The following is a 21171-nucleotide window of genomic DNA, read 5'->3' as shown; positions in this document are numbered from 1 at the left end:
CACACACACACACACACACACACACACACACACACACACACACACACACACACACACACACACACACACACACACACACACGCACACACACACACAGATCTTCCTCTCCTTACACCACAGTGAATTGCTGAGCTGTTTATAAGGTGCTCCACTTTGACAGGGACTTGACTCATCCAATCCAAGCTTTCGCTGTCTGTGTGGGGCGGGGACTCTGTGGGCTGCTAGTGCTGAAAGAGAGTTTTGAAACTTACCTAGAGTGTCTGTTGATGGGAGAGTCTACACTGCAGCCGAGAGAGAGAGAGAGAGAGACTTTTACTCTCTCCTATTAGATGGACTGAGCAGGAAGAAAGAAAACGGATAAAATCAAAAGCCAAAGACTTTGACTAAAATCAAAGCAAGTGTGTTCAGTAAAAAGACTTGTTCCATACTGCCATGGCAGACAGCATGATTGAGGAGTCTGACTACTACCCTGGGAAGGATGATCTGGACTGGGGATATCAGGAAGGTAAGGGCTTTGGAGGTTTTTAGTAAACACTTGTGTACCGAACACTTGTTTCCTTTTTTCTCACAAAACATAACTTTCTTTACCATTTAGGCACTAAACAATGCATTGATATGGAAATTCTTTCTTCTCAGATATAAACAGAAAAAATAGCCATCTCTTCTCTCTCCCTCTCTCGTTCTCTATTCTCTCTTTCCCCCTCTTTCGTTCTCTCTTCTCTCTCTCTCTGTCACACATACAGTAGGTAAAGAACCCAAAGAAGGTAGGCTATTTTGATCAACGCACTTCTTATTGGGGTAACTTGATCATGCAAATGATGTATAGAGCTGAACTTGAGATTCTGGAGTCACACCCATGATTAAGTATTCTAAGAGAGTAGTGGTCTAGCTACCATGCTTTTATGGTTCTGGGCTTTTAAGAACTCTTGTCCAGGGCACCATTGTGTGCATTGTCTCAAAATGCCTCTGGGCTCTTGGAGGGTAATTGTCAAGGTTTCCAGTAGCTGGAAAAAAACAAGAGAGCTTTTATAACCAAAGTCAAGATCTAAACTTTTAGTAACTAATGTTGTTATTGGTGTTGACTTGAAATAAAAAGAATCTGGTTGGTAGGGGATAAAGTCATCCATACACTGAAAGAGAAGAGAGGACTTGTCTGTAGCGCTAACTAACTTAGCCTCATAAGCCAATGACTGTTTCCGCACATTCTTTTTATTCTGTTTTTCACACTGTGTATTCATATATTCACACAGCTCATTCTAATATATCTACTACTCTACATTGCATTTTGTTACACTGTTTATTCACACGGTGTATTTATATACTGGATTCTTGACATGGCTCACTGTCATTTATCTACCTCTGTACATTTCATTCTTACCCACTGGGCACACACTGGTTGAATCAACGTGGTTTCCACGTCATTTCAATGAAATTTCGTTGAACCAACGTGGTATAGATGTTGAATTGACGTCTGTGCCCAGTGAGCAGAATATATTTTTGTATACGCATAGATTGCATTTGGATTACTGATAGTGTTGTTTGGCTTGTTAACTGGATTTGATGTGTGACATTTGTGATTTCTTGTTCTAGTTTTTGATTATTATTTGTGTACTTGTTTGACATTTTACTGCATTGTAAGGAACGAGTAACAAACAATTCGCTGCACCGCTATAACATCTGCTCAACTGTGTACGTGACCAATAAAGTTTGATTTTGTGCTCGGGGCTCTCTCTGCGATTCCAAGCAATGGTTTCATCATCTTAATTACAACTCTAAATGTGTGTGTGAGGTCAGACATTTCAGAGTGGGAGTGACTTTGTCCAGTTTATGTCCCATCTGGGGACTAGAGACAGAGATATATACTCTAGGTGGGTGTGTCCCTGACAGATTGAGTTATCTAAAATCTGATATGACAAATTGAGTTTTGCACTCTCTCTGCGCTTACAGCCAAGTGATAAATAACTTTGAAATAATTCAGGGCATGCTATGGAAAGAGCAGAGACCTAAGACCGCTAGCTAACAGAATGTTCTTACAAAGTGTGAAAAGAAGTGACAATGAGAAGGAGAAGATTGACAATGTGACAATGAGAAGTACTCTTTGTGGAAGATTGAAGGAGGGGGTATGACGAAATATGAAAAAGAGAGGAAGATAGTGTCAGTGAGGTATAGACAGAGAGGAAGAGGATCAAGTAAAAAGAGAGAAAGTGTGAGCGGTGTTAAGAGAGAAGCGCAAGAACATCCTTGTGTCCCTCTGGTGAGGGTTATTCCTGGTACAGACTCCCCAAGTGCTCAGTTCAGTGACACTCAGGGATTGGTGTACTCTTAGCCCAGTTTAGCTTCAGTGTGTGTGTTTGTGCGTGTGTGTGTGCGTGCGTACACATTTGTGTGTCCTCAGACATACTTTGTTTATCCTTCTTGTGTATTCAAAGGCTGGATTTACACTCCACCAGACATACTCCGTCACCACTTTGTGACTTCACCACACACCATAGAGGACTCTGCATGGAGGTCTCAGTGCAAGCCAGAGGTTGTAACCTCACTGAGGTTACACTAAGGAGAGCATTTGGTGGAGTTTAAGTCTAAGTTGTGTGGGTTTTCAGGTGTAGAGTGGGGTTTGCTGTTCCCTGATGCGAATGGGGAGTACCAGTCCCCGATCAACCTGAACTCCCGGGAGGCCCGTTATGACCCTTCTCTCCTGGACGTGGGGCTCACGCCCAATTATGTGGTGTGTCGGGACTGTGAGGTCATCAACGATGGACACACCGCACGTATCATTCTGAGGTCCAAATCAGGTGAAAGTTGATATTACATTACCACAGTATCATCAAAACAATGAATGGGTTAACTGTACCTGAACACTCGCCTAGACTGGGGATCTTGCATACACCTTTTCAATGAGCTCATATTAGCCGTAATAACTGAACGTTGAGTCAATGACTGTGTGCTGCGTGTGATACACACTTAGAGAAATCAGAGTTGCACAGAATTCAGACTACATTCAAAAACCCCAGGTAATTTAATGTGGTCTTCATTTCCTGTGTCTGCTCTCCCATGACACTCTGGGTTTCCTGTCTGCAGTGGTAACTGGTGGCCCATTGCCAAGTGACCACGAGTATGAGCTGCATGAGGTGCGCTTCCACTGGGGCAAGGAGAACCAGCGGGGGTCAGACACACCGTCAACTTTAAGGCCTTCCCCATGGAGGTATGAGTCTCAGCCAAACACACACACACACACACACACACACACACACACACACACACACACACACACACCACACACACACACACCACAACACACACACCACAACACACACACACACACACACACACACACACAGTCTACTTCAAGGCCATGACCATGGATGTTTGTCTCAGTTAGAGGCCACTGTCACAGAACTCAGACAGAGGGAGTTGGTATGTTATTTTCACATAAAACAAGGTTATTTCAGGTCAGGGCTTTTGTAACAGAGTCCTGTATGGCTCAGTTAGTAGAGCAGGGTTGTAATTCCTTGGGCCACCTATACACAAAAATGTATGCACAAATGACTAAGTTGCTTTGGATAAAGCATCTGCTAAATGGCATATATTATTATTATTATTATTATTATTATTATTATACAGTATATTAGCTCATTACTATGTTTCATGTATTTACAAATCACTGAGACCATTGATGTAAACAAGCGTTTGAAAGGCCCTAAAGAAGCTATGCCGCTGGTGCTTTGGCTTTATAAGCTTCCTTCTCTATCACAGGTGCTTGGTACTCTATTTCAAATTGAAGAGTGCACTTACGTCCCATACACCTGCTCTGTCTCGGCCCTGTCTTCTACAGCCTCATTCTGCCTATGATCTGTCTGTCTGTCTGTCTGTCTGTCTCTTTCTTTCTCTGAATATTATATGTGGTTGATCTCTTTTGTGATCAACTTCCCTATAATATGATACAATATAAACATGATACAATAAGTGTGCTTCCCCCCCAGCTCCATCTGATCCACTGGAACACAACGCTGTTCAACAGTGTGGARGAAGCCCTGGCGAAGAAGAACGGAGTTCTCATCATCGCTCTGTTTGTGCAGGTATTGATTGGTTCACTCTGTAGTGATATGAGTCCTCTCTTCTCATGGTTAGTATGGTTAGAGACTTGTCAACTTGGTACTGTAATTTATATCATATCATATATTCATATGAGCTTTGACACTAAAGTCAACATATGTCCACTTGTTTTTGAATTGGACTGAGAAAACCCCCAACATTCAAATAACCACAATAACATTTGATTGACGTGTGCTGGCTTGAGGCTTACTGTTTACCTAAACGTATAAAACCGTCTGTTTTAAGTGAACCCATCACTTTGTCCTTCCTGGTTTTGAAAGCTCCAAGAGTTTCCCCGCCCACCACCACATCCTGGCAGGACTCACGTCAGCAGCCCCATGTTAAGACCTGTTAACGTCACAACATAATGCTTATATGTTAGGACAGTGATATTCGAACTCGGTGTCGCAAAAACTGCAGTGGGGTCGCCAAATTATTAATATTATTTAAATATTTTTTTCTTTTTTAGGAAGAGTACAAATTATTGTATGGGACGTTTTTGAGAAAGAATTTCAAAAATGTAATTGGTTTATTTTCATTTTGATAAGAGATTAAAATGTAATGAATTAAAAATCGAAATGGATGGATTTTTAATTAAGGTTGTGTTGGGGTGGGGTGGGGTGGGGTCTTGAAAAAAATGCTAAAACAAATGGGGTCCCCAGAAATTCTGGCAGAATAAAAGGGTCCCTGCTGAAAATGTTTGAATACCACTGTGTTAGGACCCTCTTTCCTTAACTCTTTTTGACTCAATGCCCTTGACGTTGTTTCCTTCAGATAGGGAAGGAGCATCTTGGGTTGAAGGCCATAACAGAAGTGCTGCAGGACCTACAATACAAGGTAAGACGTTGCTGTCCATTTTGTTGTCCAAGTTATATTGTTATGGCGATGATGTTATGGTTATGAGTTTTCATGGTGWTGAGAGGGAAGATGTTATGATAAATTACTGATATGACCTAAGGGTGTAGAAGCCAAATGCTTAACTGAGAGATAGAGGAAGACATACAGAACATAGACATTGAAATTAGGGTCCGTGCTATCAGGGTCCTTGGGACGTCCCTACTCCAATGAAGTTGACATTTAAAAGGGTAAAAGTAAGGGTTAAGGTTAGGGTAAGGGTAGGAGTCCCAAGACGTCCCTACCCTAAATAGCATTAACCATCAAATTAGGCAGTTAACAGACAAATCAGCAGAGCTGCAACGGTTGGAGCATGCAGCAATTTATTAATTTATTGATTTTTCAATGAAACCTGATGCAATTAATGCTCCAGATTGATTTGAGACCATGTGAAACATTTAAGATTAGACAGGAGAAATGTTGATGCAGAATGTGAAGGAAGAGGTCCAGTAGTACAGATGACATGGTGGCTAAATGAAGAGTACATTACAAATGAAGCAAAACAACCAATATTCTTTGTTTTATTTTGACTTATCTATACAGGGGAAGACCAAAATAATACCGTGCTTCAACCCCAACACACTACTTCCTGGTGAGTCCTTCATCTAATTGTGTATAATTCCTGCTTGCATGTATGGTGTGACACAGTATTAGATGAAGTTATGGTATGTGTTTGTTGCTCCCTCCAGACCCTCTCCTGAGAGACTACTGGATGTATGAGGGCTCCCTGACCACACCTCCATGTAGTGAGAACGTCACCTGGATCCTGTACCGCTACCCACTCACTATCTCACAGTTGCAGGTAGGCCATCTGACACAATGGCCTGGTTCAAGCAATTACATCAGCAGTTGTCACACTTAAATCTTTTGTCTTGCCAATTCACCCTCTTCATACACAATCAATGTCTCAATTGTCTCAAAGCTTAAAAATCCTTATTTAACCTGTGTCCTCCCCTTCATCTACACTGATTGAAGTGTATGTAACAAGTGACATCAATAAGGGATCATAATGTTTTGTACACTGTGTACTGCCGACGTGATCGCCCGATGTGGTCAACAACAGGCTATTCTGTTACGATGTCGACGAAGAACCATCTACCAGCCCCGGCCCACTAGCTTTTCTGAACGCTGTGTCCCCTGCTCGCTTAGCGTAGTAGTGACAACCGAACGGCACCCTGACTCACCTATTGCTGCTCTTTTGACCCTATGATCATTCGGATACACAGCTGATGCCCCCTGGACTGTTTCAATAACACGGTACCTGATTTTGTTTACCTGTCGGCCCCAGCCTCGTACTCAGGTCTTGTATGTACCTAACTGACCCGCTCTGCCCATTCATCGCCATTTACCCTTTGTTGTCTTAGCTCTCCTGATCAACACCTGTGATTGCTTTATGCCTCTCTCTAATGTCAGTATGCCTTGTCTACTGCTGTCTTGGCTAGTTCTTATTGTTTTATTTCACTGTACAGCCGTCAGTCCCGCTCAACATGTCTTAGATAGCTCTTTTGTCGCACCCAGACTTCACCTGGCTTAACTGGTGCCTCCAGAGACTAAACCTCTCTCATCGTCACTCAACACCTAGGTTTACCTCCACTGTACTCACATCTTACCATACCATTGTCTGTACATTATGCCCTGAATCTATTCTACCATGCCCAGAAATCTGCTGCTTTTATTCTCTGTTCCCAACGCACTAGATGACCAATTCTTACAGCCTTTAGCCATACCCTTATCCTACTCCTCCTCTGTTCCTCTGGTGATGTAGAGGTTAACCCAGGCCCTGTAGCCCCTAGTTCCACTCCTATTCCCCAGGCGCTCTCATTTGTTGACTTCTGTAACCGTAAAAGCCTTGGTTTCATGCATGTTAACATTAGAAGCCTACTCCCTAAGTTTGTTTTATTCACTGCTTTAGCACACTCCGCCAACCCTGATGTCTTAGCCGTGTCTGAAATCCTGGCTTAGGAAGGCCACCAAAAATTCTGTAATTTACATCCCCAACTACAACATTTTCCGCCAAGATTGAACTGCCAAAGGGGGTGGAGTTGCAATCTACTGCAGAGATAGCCTGCAGAGTTCTGCCATGCTATCCAGGTCTGTGCCCAAACAGTTCAAGCTTTTACTTTTAAAAATCCACCTTTCCAGAAACAAGTCTTTCACTGTTGCCGCTTGTTATAGACCCCCCCCTCAGCCCCCAGCTGTGCCCTGGACACCATATGTGAATTAATTGCCCCCCATTTATCTTCAGAGTTCGTACTGTTAGGTGACCTAAACTGGGATATGCTTAACACCCCGGCCGTCCTACAATCTAAGCTAGATGCCCTCAATCTCACACAAACTATCAAGGAACCTACCAGGTACAACCCTAAATCCGTAAACACGCACACCCTCATAGATATCATCCTGACCAACCTACCCTCCAAATACACCTCTGCTGTCTTCAACCAGGATCTCAGCGATCACTGCCTCATTGCCTGCGTCCGTAATTGGGTCCGCGGTCAAACGACCACCCCTCATCAATGTCAAACACTCCCTWAAACACTTCAGCGAGCAGGCCTTTCTAATCGACCTGGCCCGGGTATCCTGGAAGGATATTGACCTCATTCCGTCAGTAGAGGATGCTTGGTTATTCTTTAAAAGTGCATTCCTCACCATCTTAAATAAGCATGCCCCATTCAAAAAATGTAGAACTAAGAACAGATATATCCCTTGGTTCACTCCAGACTTGACTGCCCTTGACCAGCACAAAAACATCCTGTGGTGTACTGCATTAGCATCGAATAGCCCCGCGATATACAACTTTTCAGGGAAGTTAGGAACCAATATACACAGGCAGTTAGGAAAGCAAAGGCTAGCTTTTTCAAACTGAAATTTGCATCCTGTAGCACTAACTCCAAAAAGTTCTGGGACACTAAAGTCCATGGAGAATAAGAGCACATCCTCCCAGCTGGGAAACACTGTCACCACCGATAAGTCTACAATAATCGCTAATTTCAATAAGCATTTTTCTATGGCTGGCCATGCTTTCCAGCTGGCTACCCCTACCCCGGTCAACAGCTTTGCGCCCCCCACATCAACTTGCTGTTCTGAAAGAGCTGCAAAACCTGGACCTCTACAAATCAGCTGGGCTAGACAATCTGGACCCTCTCTTTCTAAAATTATCCGCCGAAACTGTTGCAACCTCTATTACTAGCCTGTTCAACCTCTCTTTCGTATCGTCTGAGATCCCTAAAGATTGGAAAGCTGCCACAGTCATCCCCCTCTTCAAAGGGGGAGACACTCTAGACCCAAACTATTACAGACCTATATCTATCCTACCGTCTTTCTAAAGTCTTCGAACGCCAAGTTAACAAACACATCACCGACCATTTCGAATCCCACCGTACCTTCTCCGCTATGCAATCTGGTTTCAGAGCTGGTCATGGGTGCACCTCAGCCACGCTCAAGGTGCTAAACGATATCATAAGCACCATCGATAAAAGACAATACTGTGCAGCCTTCTTCATCGACCTGGCCAAGACTTTCGACGCTGTCAATCACCACATTCTTATCGGCAGACTCAACAGCCTTGGTTTCTCAAATGACTGCCTCACCTGGTTCACCAACTACTTCTCAGATAGAGTTCAGTGTGTCAAATCGGAGGGCCTGTTGTCCGGACCTCTGGCAGTCTCTATGGGGGTGCCACAGGGTTAAATTCTCTGTATACATCAATGATGTCGCTCTTGCTGCTGGTGATTCTCTGATCCACCTCTACGCAGACGACACCATTCTGTATACTTCTGGCCCTTCTTTGGACACTGTGTTAACAAACCTCCAGACGAGCTTCAATGCCATACAACTCTCCTTCTGTGCCCTCCAACTGCTCTTAAACGCAAGTAAAACTAAATGCATGCTCTTCAACCGATTGCTGCCCGCACCTGCTCGCCCGTCCAGCATCACTACTCTGGACGGTTCTGACTTAGAATATGTGGACAACTACAAATACCTAGGTGTCTGGTTAGACTGTAAACTCTCCTTCCAGACTCACATTAAGCATCTCCAATCCAAAATGAAATCTAGAATCGGCTTCCTATTTCGCAACAAAGCCTCCTTCACTCATCCTGCCAAACATACYCTTGTAAAACTGACTATCCTACCGATCCTTGATTTCGGCGATGCCATTTACAAAATAGCCTCCAACACTCTATTCAGCAAATTGGATGCAGTTTATCACAGTGCCATCCGGTTTGTCACCAAAGACCCATATACAACGCACCACTGCGACCTGTATGCTCTCGTTGGCTGGCCCTCGCTTCATATTCGTCACCAAACCCACTGGCTCCAGGTCATCTATAAGTATTTTCTAGGTAAAGCCCCGCCTTATCTCAGCTCACTGGTCACCATAGCAGCACCCACCCATAGCACACGCTCCAGCAGGTATATTTCACTGGTCATCTCCAAACCCAACTCCTCCTTTGGCCACCTTTGCTTCCAGTTCTCTGCTGCCAATGACTGGAACGAATTGCAAAAATCACTCAAGCTGGAGTCTTATATCTCCCTCACTAACTTTAAGCATCAACTGTCGGAGCAGCTTACCGAWCATTGCACCTTTTCACAGCCTATCTGTAAATAGCCCACCCTACTACCTCATCCCCATATTGTTATTTCTTTTTTTGCTCCTTTGCACCCCAGTATCTCTACTTGCACACTCATATTCTGCACATCTATCACTCCAGTGTTAATGCTAAATTGTAATTATTTCGCCACTATGGCCTATTTAATGCCTTACCTCCCTAATCTTACTACATTTGCACACAGTGTATATAGATTTTTCTATTGTGTTATTGTCACGGCCGTCAAAGGAAGAGGACCAAAGCGCAGCGTGGTGAGCGTACATATTCCTTTTATTAGGTGATGACGCCGACAAAACAATAAACAATACAAAAACAACCGTGAAGCTTAAGGCTATGTGCCACAAACAAAGTTAACTTCCCACAAAGAAAGGATGGAAAAGGGCTACCTAAGTATGGTTCCCAATCAGAGACAATAATAGACAGCTGTCCCTGATTGAGAACCATACCCGGCCAAAACATAGAAATACAAAATCATAGAAAAACAAAACATAGAATGCCCACCYCAAATCACACCCTGACCAAACCAAATAGAGACATAAAAAGGCTCTCTAAGGTCAGAGYGTGACAGTTATTGACTGTACGTTTGTTTATCCCATGTATAACTCTGTGTTGTTTGTGTCACACTGCTTTGCTTTATCTTGGCCAGGTTGCAGTTCTAAATGAGAACTTGTTCTCAACTGGCCTACCWGGTTAAATAAAGGTGAAATAAGAAAATATAGAAAATAACCAGAATAGGGCTCACATGGAAGGAGGAGTTTAAAATAGCCCAGGACAGGCTATGCTACAGTAAAATGCTAATATTTATCCACACCATAATCACTACACAGAACACTTAATTAATCTATCACCACTCTATCACCAATCACCACTTCCCTAATTTCCCTCATCTCATCACTCTCTTTCTCATCCCTCTCTCCCAGATAGAGGAGTTCAGGAGGCTGAGGTCCCATCTAAAAGGTGCTGAGCTTCCTGAGGGAAACGATGGGATGTTGGGAGACAACTTCCGCCCCACTCAGCCCCTTAGTGACAGGACGGTCCGGGCTGCCTTCCAGTGACACCCCCTCCCCCAGTCCATCCTCCATGGGGAATACCTAGCTACATGTTCCACAGGTAAAGGTCAACAGTTAGACTGTTCTGAGCCCCTCACAACCTCACATATAGTTTCAGGCCCTTAGAAGGTTTGTTTTTAGAAGTTGTGGCCCTCTTTCTTGCGGAGAGGTACTTTTAGCAATACAGCTAATAGTTTAGCAGCGGTCATGAGTGGCGCAGCGGTCTAAGGCACTGCATCGCAGTGCTAGAGGCGTCACTACAGACCAGGGTTTGAGCCCATGCTGTATCACAACCAGCCGTGATTGGGAGTCCTATAGGGGGGCGCACAATTGGCCCAGCGTCCAGGTTATGGGAGGGTTTGCTGGGGTGGACTTTACAAGTAGGCCGTCATTGTAAATACTAATTTGTTCTCAACCTACTTGCCTCATTTAAAAAGGTTAAATAAAAATAAAATATTGATGCATAGCCTAGGTTCTTCCATGACCTGGATTGATGGATAATAATGTATACCACAAAGAACCATGTATCAGGGTCACATTGGCTTGCCCTGGAAGTTATAGTTTAACGGAAATAGGTCAGGTATTTCCCAGAGGTACAATCATAATGGTACCACTAAACACTGGAGCAGTGGCAGAGCTATAGTAATAATGAGCTAACCCAGTTCTCCCACTAATCTAGGACTAGCTGTGTTGTGTGTGGACCGGAGCGATATATCTATTTTAGAGCTAGTATTGGGAACACCTAGGATACTGGCAAATTACTCATTTTGAAAGGAGTGGGTGGATTTGGATGTGCTCAATTGAGGGCACATGGACAAAGTGTGTCTAGACTCACAACTGTATTATGCAAACAGTGAAGAGAAAGAACAGGATTGTATCAGAGAGCCAGATAAGCCCATTGTTTGGTAGTTTGACAGTGTAAGTATAAGTATATCAACGTTTCAACTGGGTGGAAAAGGTTGTATAATAGTTGTGAGCTGCTATGTAGCTACAGAGGGAAATGCCAGAGGGACTGTGGAAGAGATAGTGGAGTATTGTCTCTGGTAAGGGATATTTAAGTGGTCATGTGACCTGGCCAGACCTGAGAGGGGCCAGGAAAGGGTGAATAGAGGAAGAAGTAGGAGGGATAGAGGAAGGGGGTTCTGAAGGGACTCCAATTGCATAATTAAGCAATACCTTAAATTACATTGCCAAACCATTCGTAGTTAATTATAAGGGAATAATGCATGTAATTACATTGTAGCATGTTTGTAAATGCAGGTACTGTAGATAAATGGGTCTGCCAAATGTTAGTTCTGTTTACCATGGAAATACAAAAAGGACGGTGGTCAGTACTGCATAATTGCATGTACTTACAAGATATAATTGTAACAATCATATAAAGTGCATAAGTGATTTTATAGGTTATTGCACCAGTAGGTACTCTGGAATAAGGATTATGTGACAAAACGTGTGGCCGAAAACATCACATTTCTAGCTCTGTAACCATCATAGCTCACCCAAAGAAAACAGGATATTAGTTTGTGGATTTAAGAGTGGAAAATATTACATCTTAACATTGCACAATGTCCAACAATTCCAATCCAAAACATGGGACTTATAAAATAACACTTTGCTCTTCTATCTGCCACCTATGTTTCCAAAGTCATAGGGTGACATTATTGCTGGAATGTTCCGACATCTACAAAATATTCCCTTTTTTCTTTTCATAGTGAAACAAGAGGAGGAGATGAAGGAGGGGAGAGGGAGAAACAACCTTGCTGACTCGGCTGGATGGTTGGATGTTATGTTACATTGGATCACTTGGACTGGGAGAGAGCTAACAAAGGCACCATTTTACTCTGTGTTGATGAAGGCAGTGCTGACAGATCAACCGGCTGACTTCACCTGTGACCTGGAACCAATGGCATTAATAGGTGTCATATATCAGTTTTCAAACAATGTAAAAAAAGATATATATTGAGTTAATAAAGTCGCATACAAACATGGTCTCTTTTTTTCTTTCTTGAGTAAGACAGCTCCAAAATGCAGGTGTTTCAGCCTAGCTCAGTGCTTTCTGTGGAGGGACAGCCAGTGGAAAATAAAGTGTAGGAATTGGTAATCTTCTCTAGTTGCGCTGTGATTGGCTCAGTCTTGTCACTCACGGAGACACTGCGTCACAGCAAAATCTATAGGGAGAGCTAGAAAGTTCAAGCCCCTTTGGGTGCTGCCATAGATTTATATTAGAAGTGCCCATCCAAGAAGGCTCAAGGTCATTGGCCACAGATAGCAAGCTAGATAAGCAGTTATCATCATGAATCACGTCGACAATCTACTGCCAAATCCTTTTTAATCCTTGTCATATGAAGAGAAATTATAGATAAAAAGTATTGGTGCTCATCGGCCATTGGACATAAACATTACACAACATGTTGGACATAGCAAATTCAACAATGAGGTGKTGGAAGGAATCAGTGGCTAACTGCAAGCGTTGCAAAGCAATCACCATTTTTCTTCCCTTGCCTGCTATTCGGTGGAGAAGGTGTGTGGTCCAAGTCTGGGTTTAAGGGTCTCTTTTCCAAGCTTTAAAGGATAAACATTCACAAGTTAACAAGGTTAGGTAGGTTACGTTCAAACGGCTCTCCTGTGAAGTCGTGGCTTGCAACGTACACGTGTTTTCCTGAATCGGGTCACAAATTACAGTTACTAGTTACCTGTCCAAAATTGTAATCAGTAACATAACTTTTGGATTTTCCAAACTCAGTAATGTAATCTGATTACATTCAGTTACTTTTAGATTACTTTCCCCTTAAGAGGCATTATAAAAAGACAAACATGTATGTTACCAATTGAATGACATCAATTGCAGGATAAATCAATGTTAAAGTTTACATAGCTGGCCATATATGGATGTTAAATTTTACTTTATGCGTCGGTTATGTAGGCTTCTTCTAACCCATCGCTTTCTACCACATATAGTAATACGATTCAATTAGACATTGATTTTTTATGTAAATATATATCAGAATTCCAGTCATTCCAATAAATGTTATACCCCTTGATCTTCAAGAATAGGACTTGGAAATATGAAGGTATAGATTAGCCAAATTGTTTTACCTGAGCATAACCCCAAAACTAAGGACTTCTTAGCCAGCCCTACTCTGTTGTTTATGATTTTGTTGTCATAGAGGACTGAGTGGGCTCATTGATTCAAGTTGGAAAAATAAATACTGCGCTCATTGAATGGCATGCTTTGAGCACTACTGAAAAGTGCTATTTACATGTGAAAAATTAATGCCATATGCTGCATTTGCTATAGGCCTATTGCTGACCTTTTTGTTGGTGACACTTTGGTATCTTCATAATATGTAGCTGTTTAAAGGGCAAATCCACAGATGAAACAATAATAACACATACACTGGCTAAGGAAGATTGGAAAAAAGTGTTATGGACAGACAAATCTAAGTTTGAGGTGTTCGGATCACAAAGAAGAACATTCATGAGACGCAGAAAAAATTAAAAGATGCTGGAGTAGTGCTTGACGCCATCTGTCAAGCATGATGGAGGCAATGTGATGGTCTGGGGGTGCTTTGGTGGTGGTAAAGTGGGAGATTTGTACAGGGTTAAAAGGTATCTTGAAGAAGGAAGGCTATCGCTCCATTTTGCAACGCCATGTCATACCCTGTGGATGGTGCTTAATTGGAGCCATTTTCCTCCTACAACAGGACAATGACCCAAGCACAGCCCCAAACTATGCAATAACTATTTAGGGAAGCAACCAGCAGTCGGCTGGTATACTGTCTTTAATGGAGTGGCCAGCACAGTCACCAGATCTCAACCCTATTGAGCTGTTGTGGGAGCAGCTTGACCGTATGGTACTTAAGAAGTGCCCATCAAGCCAATCCAATTTGTGGGAGGTGCTTCAGGAAGCATGGGGTGAAATCTCTTCAGATTACCTCACCAAATTGACAACTAGAATGCCAAAGGTCTGCAAGGTTGTAATTGCTGCAAATGGAGGATTCTTTGACGAAAGCAAAGTTTAAAGGACACAATTATTATTTCAATTAAAAATCATTATTTATAACCTTGTCAACGTCTTGACTATATTTCCTATTAATTTTGCAACTCATTTCATGTATGTTTTYATGGAAAACAAGGTATTTTCTAAGTGACCCCAAACTTTTGAACGGTAGTGTACATCAATACGGGATCAAAGCATTCCCCTGGATTCACCTGGTTAGTCTATGTCATGGAAAGAGCAGGTGTTCTTAATGTTTTGTATACTCAGTGCATGTGGGCAGGTCTGTTTTAATGATGTATAATAATTTCAGGAGACTCATAAGCTGATATTTGTTGAGATATTTCGGTTGGCTTCTAGCTCCTGTCCTTGCGGTATTGAAAGCTGAAGAGTGTTTTGGTGTTTTTAGATATCTGATATCTAGTGGTAGGAAGCTTGACAATAGACGTTTAGACCACAGGGTGCCCTCTCTTGTAAAAACAAAGGAAACATGCATCAAAGGTAAATTACCTCAAGGGCTACAGACACACAGAATGGCTCAGATTTATAGGTTATGAAAATGAAACAATGAGAGACTTGTTGTGATGTTTTTAGACATTTTAGACGTTATGGTACTGTGGTTCTTGTACTGATAGTCATTTGATGATGATAAAGATGACTATTACTGTAAGTTAACAAGAAAAGGTCAAACTGTTCTTAGTAATACATTTGTCACTGGTGTTATGTCAACCATCTAGCCTGTTACATGGACCTACTCAATTTCCCATTACACCACTAAAAAAGTTCACTACCATCCAACTAACTGCCAAAATAAAGGAAACACTTGAGTAAATGAGGGATATAAAGTATATTCAAAGCAGGTGCTTCCACACAGGTGTAGTTCCTGAGTTTATTAAGCATTTAACATCCCTTCATGCTTAGGGTCATGTATAAAAAGGCCCAGTTGCTCATTATTTTGGCTACCATGGMTAGAAGAAGAGATCTCAGTGACTTTAAAAGAAGGGTTGTGCGTGCATGTGTGTCTCTCAGTTACCAAATCTCAACCCAATTGAATACTTATGGGAGATTTTGGAGCGGCACCTGAGAGAGCGTTTTCCACCACCATCAACAAAACACCAAATTATGTAATTTCTCGTGGAAGAATGGTGAATCACTTCTTGACAGTAATGTACTGTTAAACCAAAGTTTGTTTGGAATTTACGGTAACATCCTATACTTTTTTTAAACTGTAGCTTACAGGTAACTAGCTGCCAGTAAATTACCGTAAAAACAACAGGATTTTTTTTACAGTGTACATCCTGGTATAATCACACCTACCTATCTAACACACAACTAATCTGCCCATAGGGAGCTCTCATCTCACAGCGCAACAGTACAACAAAGTTCCACACACAGTATTAGCATAAGCTTAAACACACAGCTAAGCCATAAACATGCTGTAATACAGTACCGGACTGTGACTGAGGTCCCTGAGACCATAGCATCAGAAATCCTTTGCCAACAGCACCTGTTGAGTTCAAAAGGATTGTGAGTTGGGCAAGGAGTTTTTCCTGGCCAAGAATGGCTACATTTAAAAATTTATATTTGAATCATTTAGCAGACGCTATTATCCAGAGTGACTTACAATTAGTGCATTCATCTTAAGATAGCTGGGTGAGACAACCACATATCACAGTAACAGCAAGTATATTTTCCCTCAATAAAGTAGTTATCAGCAACATCAGTGCTACAAGCATGTCCAAACAAGCATGTCAATGCAAATAGTCCGGGTAACCATTTGATTAGCTGTTCAGGAGTCTTATAGCTTGGGGGTAGAAGCTGTTAAGAAGCCTGCTGGTACCGCTTGCCATGCGGTAGCAGAGAGAACAGTCTATGACTAGGGTAGCTGGAGTCTTTGGCAATTTTTAGGGCCTTCCTCTGACACAGCCTGGTATAGAGGTCCTGGATGGCAGGAAGCTTGGCCCTGGTGATGTACTGGGCYGTRCGCATTACCCTCTGTAGTGTCTTGTGGTTGGAGGCCGAGCAGTTGCAATACCAGGCGGTGATGCAACCAGTCAGGATGCTCTCAATGGTGCAGATGTTGAACTTTTTGAGGATCTGAGGACCCATGCCAAATCTCTTCAGTCTCCTGAGGTGGAAAAGGCGTTGTCGTGTCCTCTTCACGGCTGTCTTGGTGTGTTTGGACCATGATAGTTCGTTGGTGATGTGGACACCAAGGAACTTGATGCGCTCAACCTGCTCCACTACAGCCCCGTTGATGAGAATGGGGGCGTGCTCGACCCTCCTTTTCCTGTGGTCCACGATCATCTCACTGCCAGGTCTCTGACCTCTTCCCTATAGGCTGTCTCATCATTGTCAGTGATCAGGCCAACCACTGTTGTGTCATCGGCAAACTTAATGATGGTGTTGGAGTCGTGCTTGGCCATGCAGTCATGGGTGAACAGGGAGTTCAGGAGGAGACTGAGCACGCACCCTGAGGGGCCCCCGTGTTGAGGATCAGCGTGGCAGATGTGTTGTTACCTACCCTCACCACCTGGGGGTCAGGAAGTCCAGGATCCAGTTCCAGTTGCAGAGGGAGGTGTTCAGTCCCAAGGACCTTAGCTGAGTGATGAGCTTTTAGGGCACTATTGTGTTGAACACTGAGCTGTAATCAATGAATAGCATTCTCACATAGGTGYTCCTTTTGTCCAGGTGGGAAAGGGCAGTGTGGAGTGCAATAGAGATTGCGTCATCTGTGGATCTGTTGGGGCGGTATGCAAATTGGAGTGGGTCTAGGATTTCTGGGATAATGGTGTTGATGTGAGCCATGACCAGCCTTTCAAAGCACTTCATGGCTTTGAAAAAAATCCATCCAGGAAGTGGGATTTTTTCATGTTTGTAGTTTTCCATTGACTGCCTATACAGATTCCATTTACTTAGGACTCAAATTGCACTTCCTATGGCTTCCACTAGATGTGAACAGTCTTTAGAAATTGTTTCAGGCTTGTATTCTGAAAAATGAGAGAGTAAGACCACTCTGAATGAGTGGACACTGCAGTGTCCCAGAGGTTTTTCATGCGCACGACCGAGAGTGCACTTTTCTTGTTTTCCTTTTATATTGACGAAGCTTTTGTCCGGTTGAAATATTATTGATTATTATGACTAAAAACAACCTGGGGATTGATTATAAACATCGTTTGACATGTTTCTATGAACTTTACTGATACTTTTCTGATTTTTCGTCTGCCTGTTGTGACTGCCTTTGAGCCTGTGGATTACTGAACAAATGTGTGGATATAAAGAGGGACTTTATCGAACAAAACAAACATTTATTGAGTAAATGGGAGTCTTGTGAGTGCAACCATATGAAGATCATCAAAGGTAAGTGATTMATTTTATCGCTATTTCTGACTTGTGTAACTCCTCTACTTGGCTGGTAACTGTTTGTAATGATTTGTCTGCTGGGCGCTGTTCTCAGATAATCGCATGGTATGCTTTCACCGTAAACCCTTTTTGAAATCTGACACCGTGGTTGGATTAACAAGAAGTTAATCTTTAAACCAATGTATAACACTTGTATGTTTTATGAATTTTTATAATGAGTATTTCTGTTTTTGAATTTGGCGCTCTGCAATTTCACTGGATGTTGGCCAGGTGGGACGCTACCGTCCCACACCCCCTAGAGAGGTTAATGTCCCGTTTGTAGGATAGTCTTGATCGGAGCTCATTCAGTTTATTTTCCAATGATTGCAAGTTGGCTAATAGGACTGATGGTAGAGGCAGATTCCTCACTTGCCATCGGTTCCTTACAAGGCACCCCGACCTACGTCCCCATTATCTCCGTCTCTTCTTCATGTGAATGACAGGGATTTGGGCCTTGTCCGGTGTCTGAAGTAAATCCTTAGCGTCCAACTCGTTAAAGAAAAAATCTTTGTCCAGTACGAGGCGAGTAATCGCTGTCCTGATATCCAGAAGCTCTTTTTGGTTATAAGAGATGGTGGCAGAACCATTATGTACAAAATATAATTTTTAAACACATACAATAGCACAATTGGTTAGGAGCCCGTAAAACGGCAGCCATCTTCTCCGGCGTCATTCTATCCAGCATGTTTTACTGTTTGTGGCCTTGAAGAGAGCAGAACACAAGATAAAGAGACTGGAATTAATTGGTGTCGTGACCGGAACTGCAGTGCGTTCGCCAACATTTTTATTTTCCTTTTTAGGAACAAAAAATGAAGAGTACAGATTATTGTATGTGACAGTTAAAGATAATTTGAACATTTTAATTTTATTGTGGAAATGTATTTACTGGTTTAATTTCATTTTGATAAGAGACAAAAATGTTATTAATTTAAAGTTATTTGTTGACATAAAAATGTACTGATTTTAAGGTTGTGTCATTACATTTGGGATGGGATGGGGTCCCCAGAAATTCGAGCTGAAATTTTTTGAATACCACTGCTGTAAAAAAAAAAAGACAAATATTCATACAAATATTGGGTTTATTCATAAAAAGAATAATGCCATTCAAATATTTTCCATCTGTCATAAAAGATATACATTATAATTCATTATATGATTGCTACACAGTTACAAGAGCAACTTAATATATAGTGTGATGGATTTCAGCAGGAAACCATATACAGTGCAGCAATACTAGCACGACAATGTGGCCAGACAAGTCTTACAGTGCCCTCCTCTGTCTGAGACTAATGGCACCATAGAAAACAGAGCCCCCTCAAATGTTAGAGAAAACACACTGCACCTCATTACCATGCCTCGTACACTGATCAAATCAAATCAAATCAAATGTATTTATATAGCCCTTCGTACATCAGCTGATATCTCAAAGTGCTGTACAGAAACCCAGCCTAAAACCCCAAACAGCAAGCAATGCAGGTGTAGAAGCACGGTGGCTAGGAAAAACTCCCTAGAAAGGCCAAAACCTAGGAAGAAACCTAGAGAGGAACCAGGCTATGAGGGGTGGCCAGTCCTCTTCGGCTGTGCCAGGTGAGATTATAACAGAACATGGCCAAGATGTTCAAATGTTCATAAATACCAGCATGGTCAAATAATAATAATCACAGTAGTTGTCAAGGGTGCAGCACCTCAGGAGTAAATGTCAGTTTGCTTTTCATAGCCGATCATTAAGAGTATCTCTACCGCTCCTGCGGTCTCTAAGAGTTGAAAACAGCAGGTCTGGGACAGGTAGCACGTCCGGTGAACAGGTCAGGGTTCCATAGCCGCAGGCAGAACAGTTGAAACTGGAGCAGCAGCTCGGCCAGGTGGACTGGGGACAGCAAGGAGTCATCATGTCAGGTCGTCCTGAGGCATGGTCTTAGGGCTCAGGTCCTCCGAGAGAGAGAAAGAAAGAGAGAAAGAGAGAATTAGAGAGAGCATACTTAAATTCACACAGGACACCGGATAAGACAGAAGTACTCCAGATATAACAAACTGACCCTAGCCCCCGACACATAAACTAATGCAGCATAAATACTGGAGGCTGAGACAGGAGTGGTCAGGAGACACTGTGGCCCCATCCGATGATACCCCCGGACAGGGCCAAACTTCCCACTTCAACTGTAGCAAACACGACACCTGGGGCAGCAGGTACCCTAGTGGTTAAGAGCATTTGGGTAGTAACCGAAAGGTTCGAATACCCGAGCTGACTAGGTGAAAAATCTGGTGATGTGCCTTTGTGCAAGGCACTTAACCCTAATTGCTCCTGTAAGTTTCTCTGGATATTGTTTTATTTATTTAACTAGGCAAGTCGGTTAAGAACAAATTCTTATTTTCAATGACGGGCAACCCGGGAACAGTGCCTTGTTCAGGGGCAGAATGACAGATTTTCACCTTGTCAGCTCAGGGATTTGATCTTGCAACCTTTTCGGTTACTAGTCCAATGCTCTAATCACTGGGCTACCTGCCGTCCCGATTGTGGGCCACCCTATGGGACTCCCAACCACGGCCAGTTGTGAAACAGCCTTCAATCGAACCAAGGTCTGTAGTGACGCCTCTAGCACTGAGATGCAGTGCCTTAGACCGCTGCGCCACTCAGGAGCCCATATGAGTGTCTGCTAAATGACTAAAATGAAAGGTCACTGGTATAGGAGGTCACATGACTGTGGCTAGATGTACTGTACGCTAATACCCTGACTACGCTGCTCGCATCGCGTGTGCGAGCGTTGCAAAATACATTTTGAAATCTATATTATTCAATTATTGCACCCACACTGATCGTGCGCACCAACGAGCGTCTGCGTTGCCAAATGCTAAAATAGAAGTCAGTTCTATTTGTGATGCAGATCGCGCAGCAAGTCCTGCCTCTCCCACCTCCTCATTGGTTTATAGAAGCAGGTACCCACGTGCCATCTCCTCATTGGTTATACCCACGTGGGTGACTGAAAGACGAACGAGGCCAGTGCCGGTAATGCACCTAATTTATGAACGTAGCCAATCGCAATATAAAGTCAAGAGAAGAAAAAGCCTGGAAGAAGGAGAGATGACTAGAAACGATTCGGTTTACCGTTTTATGTGTGGATTAATTGGC

General features: G+C 42.8%; 1 protein-coding gene across 1 annotated transcript; it reads left to right on the top strand.

The window, feature by feature from the left end:
• Positions 1-250: 250 nt before the first annotated feature.
• On the top strand, positions 251-12636 carry LOC111979480 (carbonic anhydrase-related protein-like). Its single transcript, XM_024010059.2, is given in 10 exon segments — positions 251-505; positions 2601-2792; positions 3079-3165; positions 3168-3202; positions 3981-4076; positions 4867-4929; positions 5530-5578; positions 5676-5788; positions 10517-10706; positions 12358-12636. Coding segments are annotated over 9 exon segments (843 nt in total). The 5' UTR covers positions 251-432; the 3' UTR covers positions 10652-10706; positions 12358-12636.
• Positions 12637-21171: the final 8535 nt, after the last annotated feature.

This window comes from Salvelinus sp. IW2-2015, linkage group LG19 (assembly GCF_002910315.2).
Source record: "Salvelinus sp. IW2-2015 linkage group LG19, ASM291031v2, whole genome shotgun sequence".
Lineage (NCBI taxonomy): Eukaryota > Metazoa > Chordata > Actinopteri > Salmoniformes > Salmonidae > Salvelinus > Salvelinus sp. IW2-2015.
This window is presented reverse-complemented; position numbering and strand designations above follow the sequence as displayed.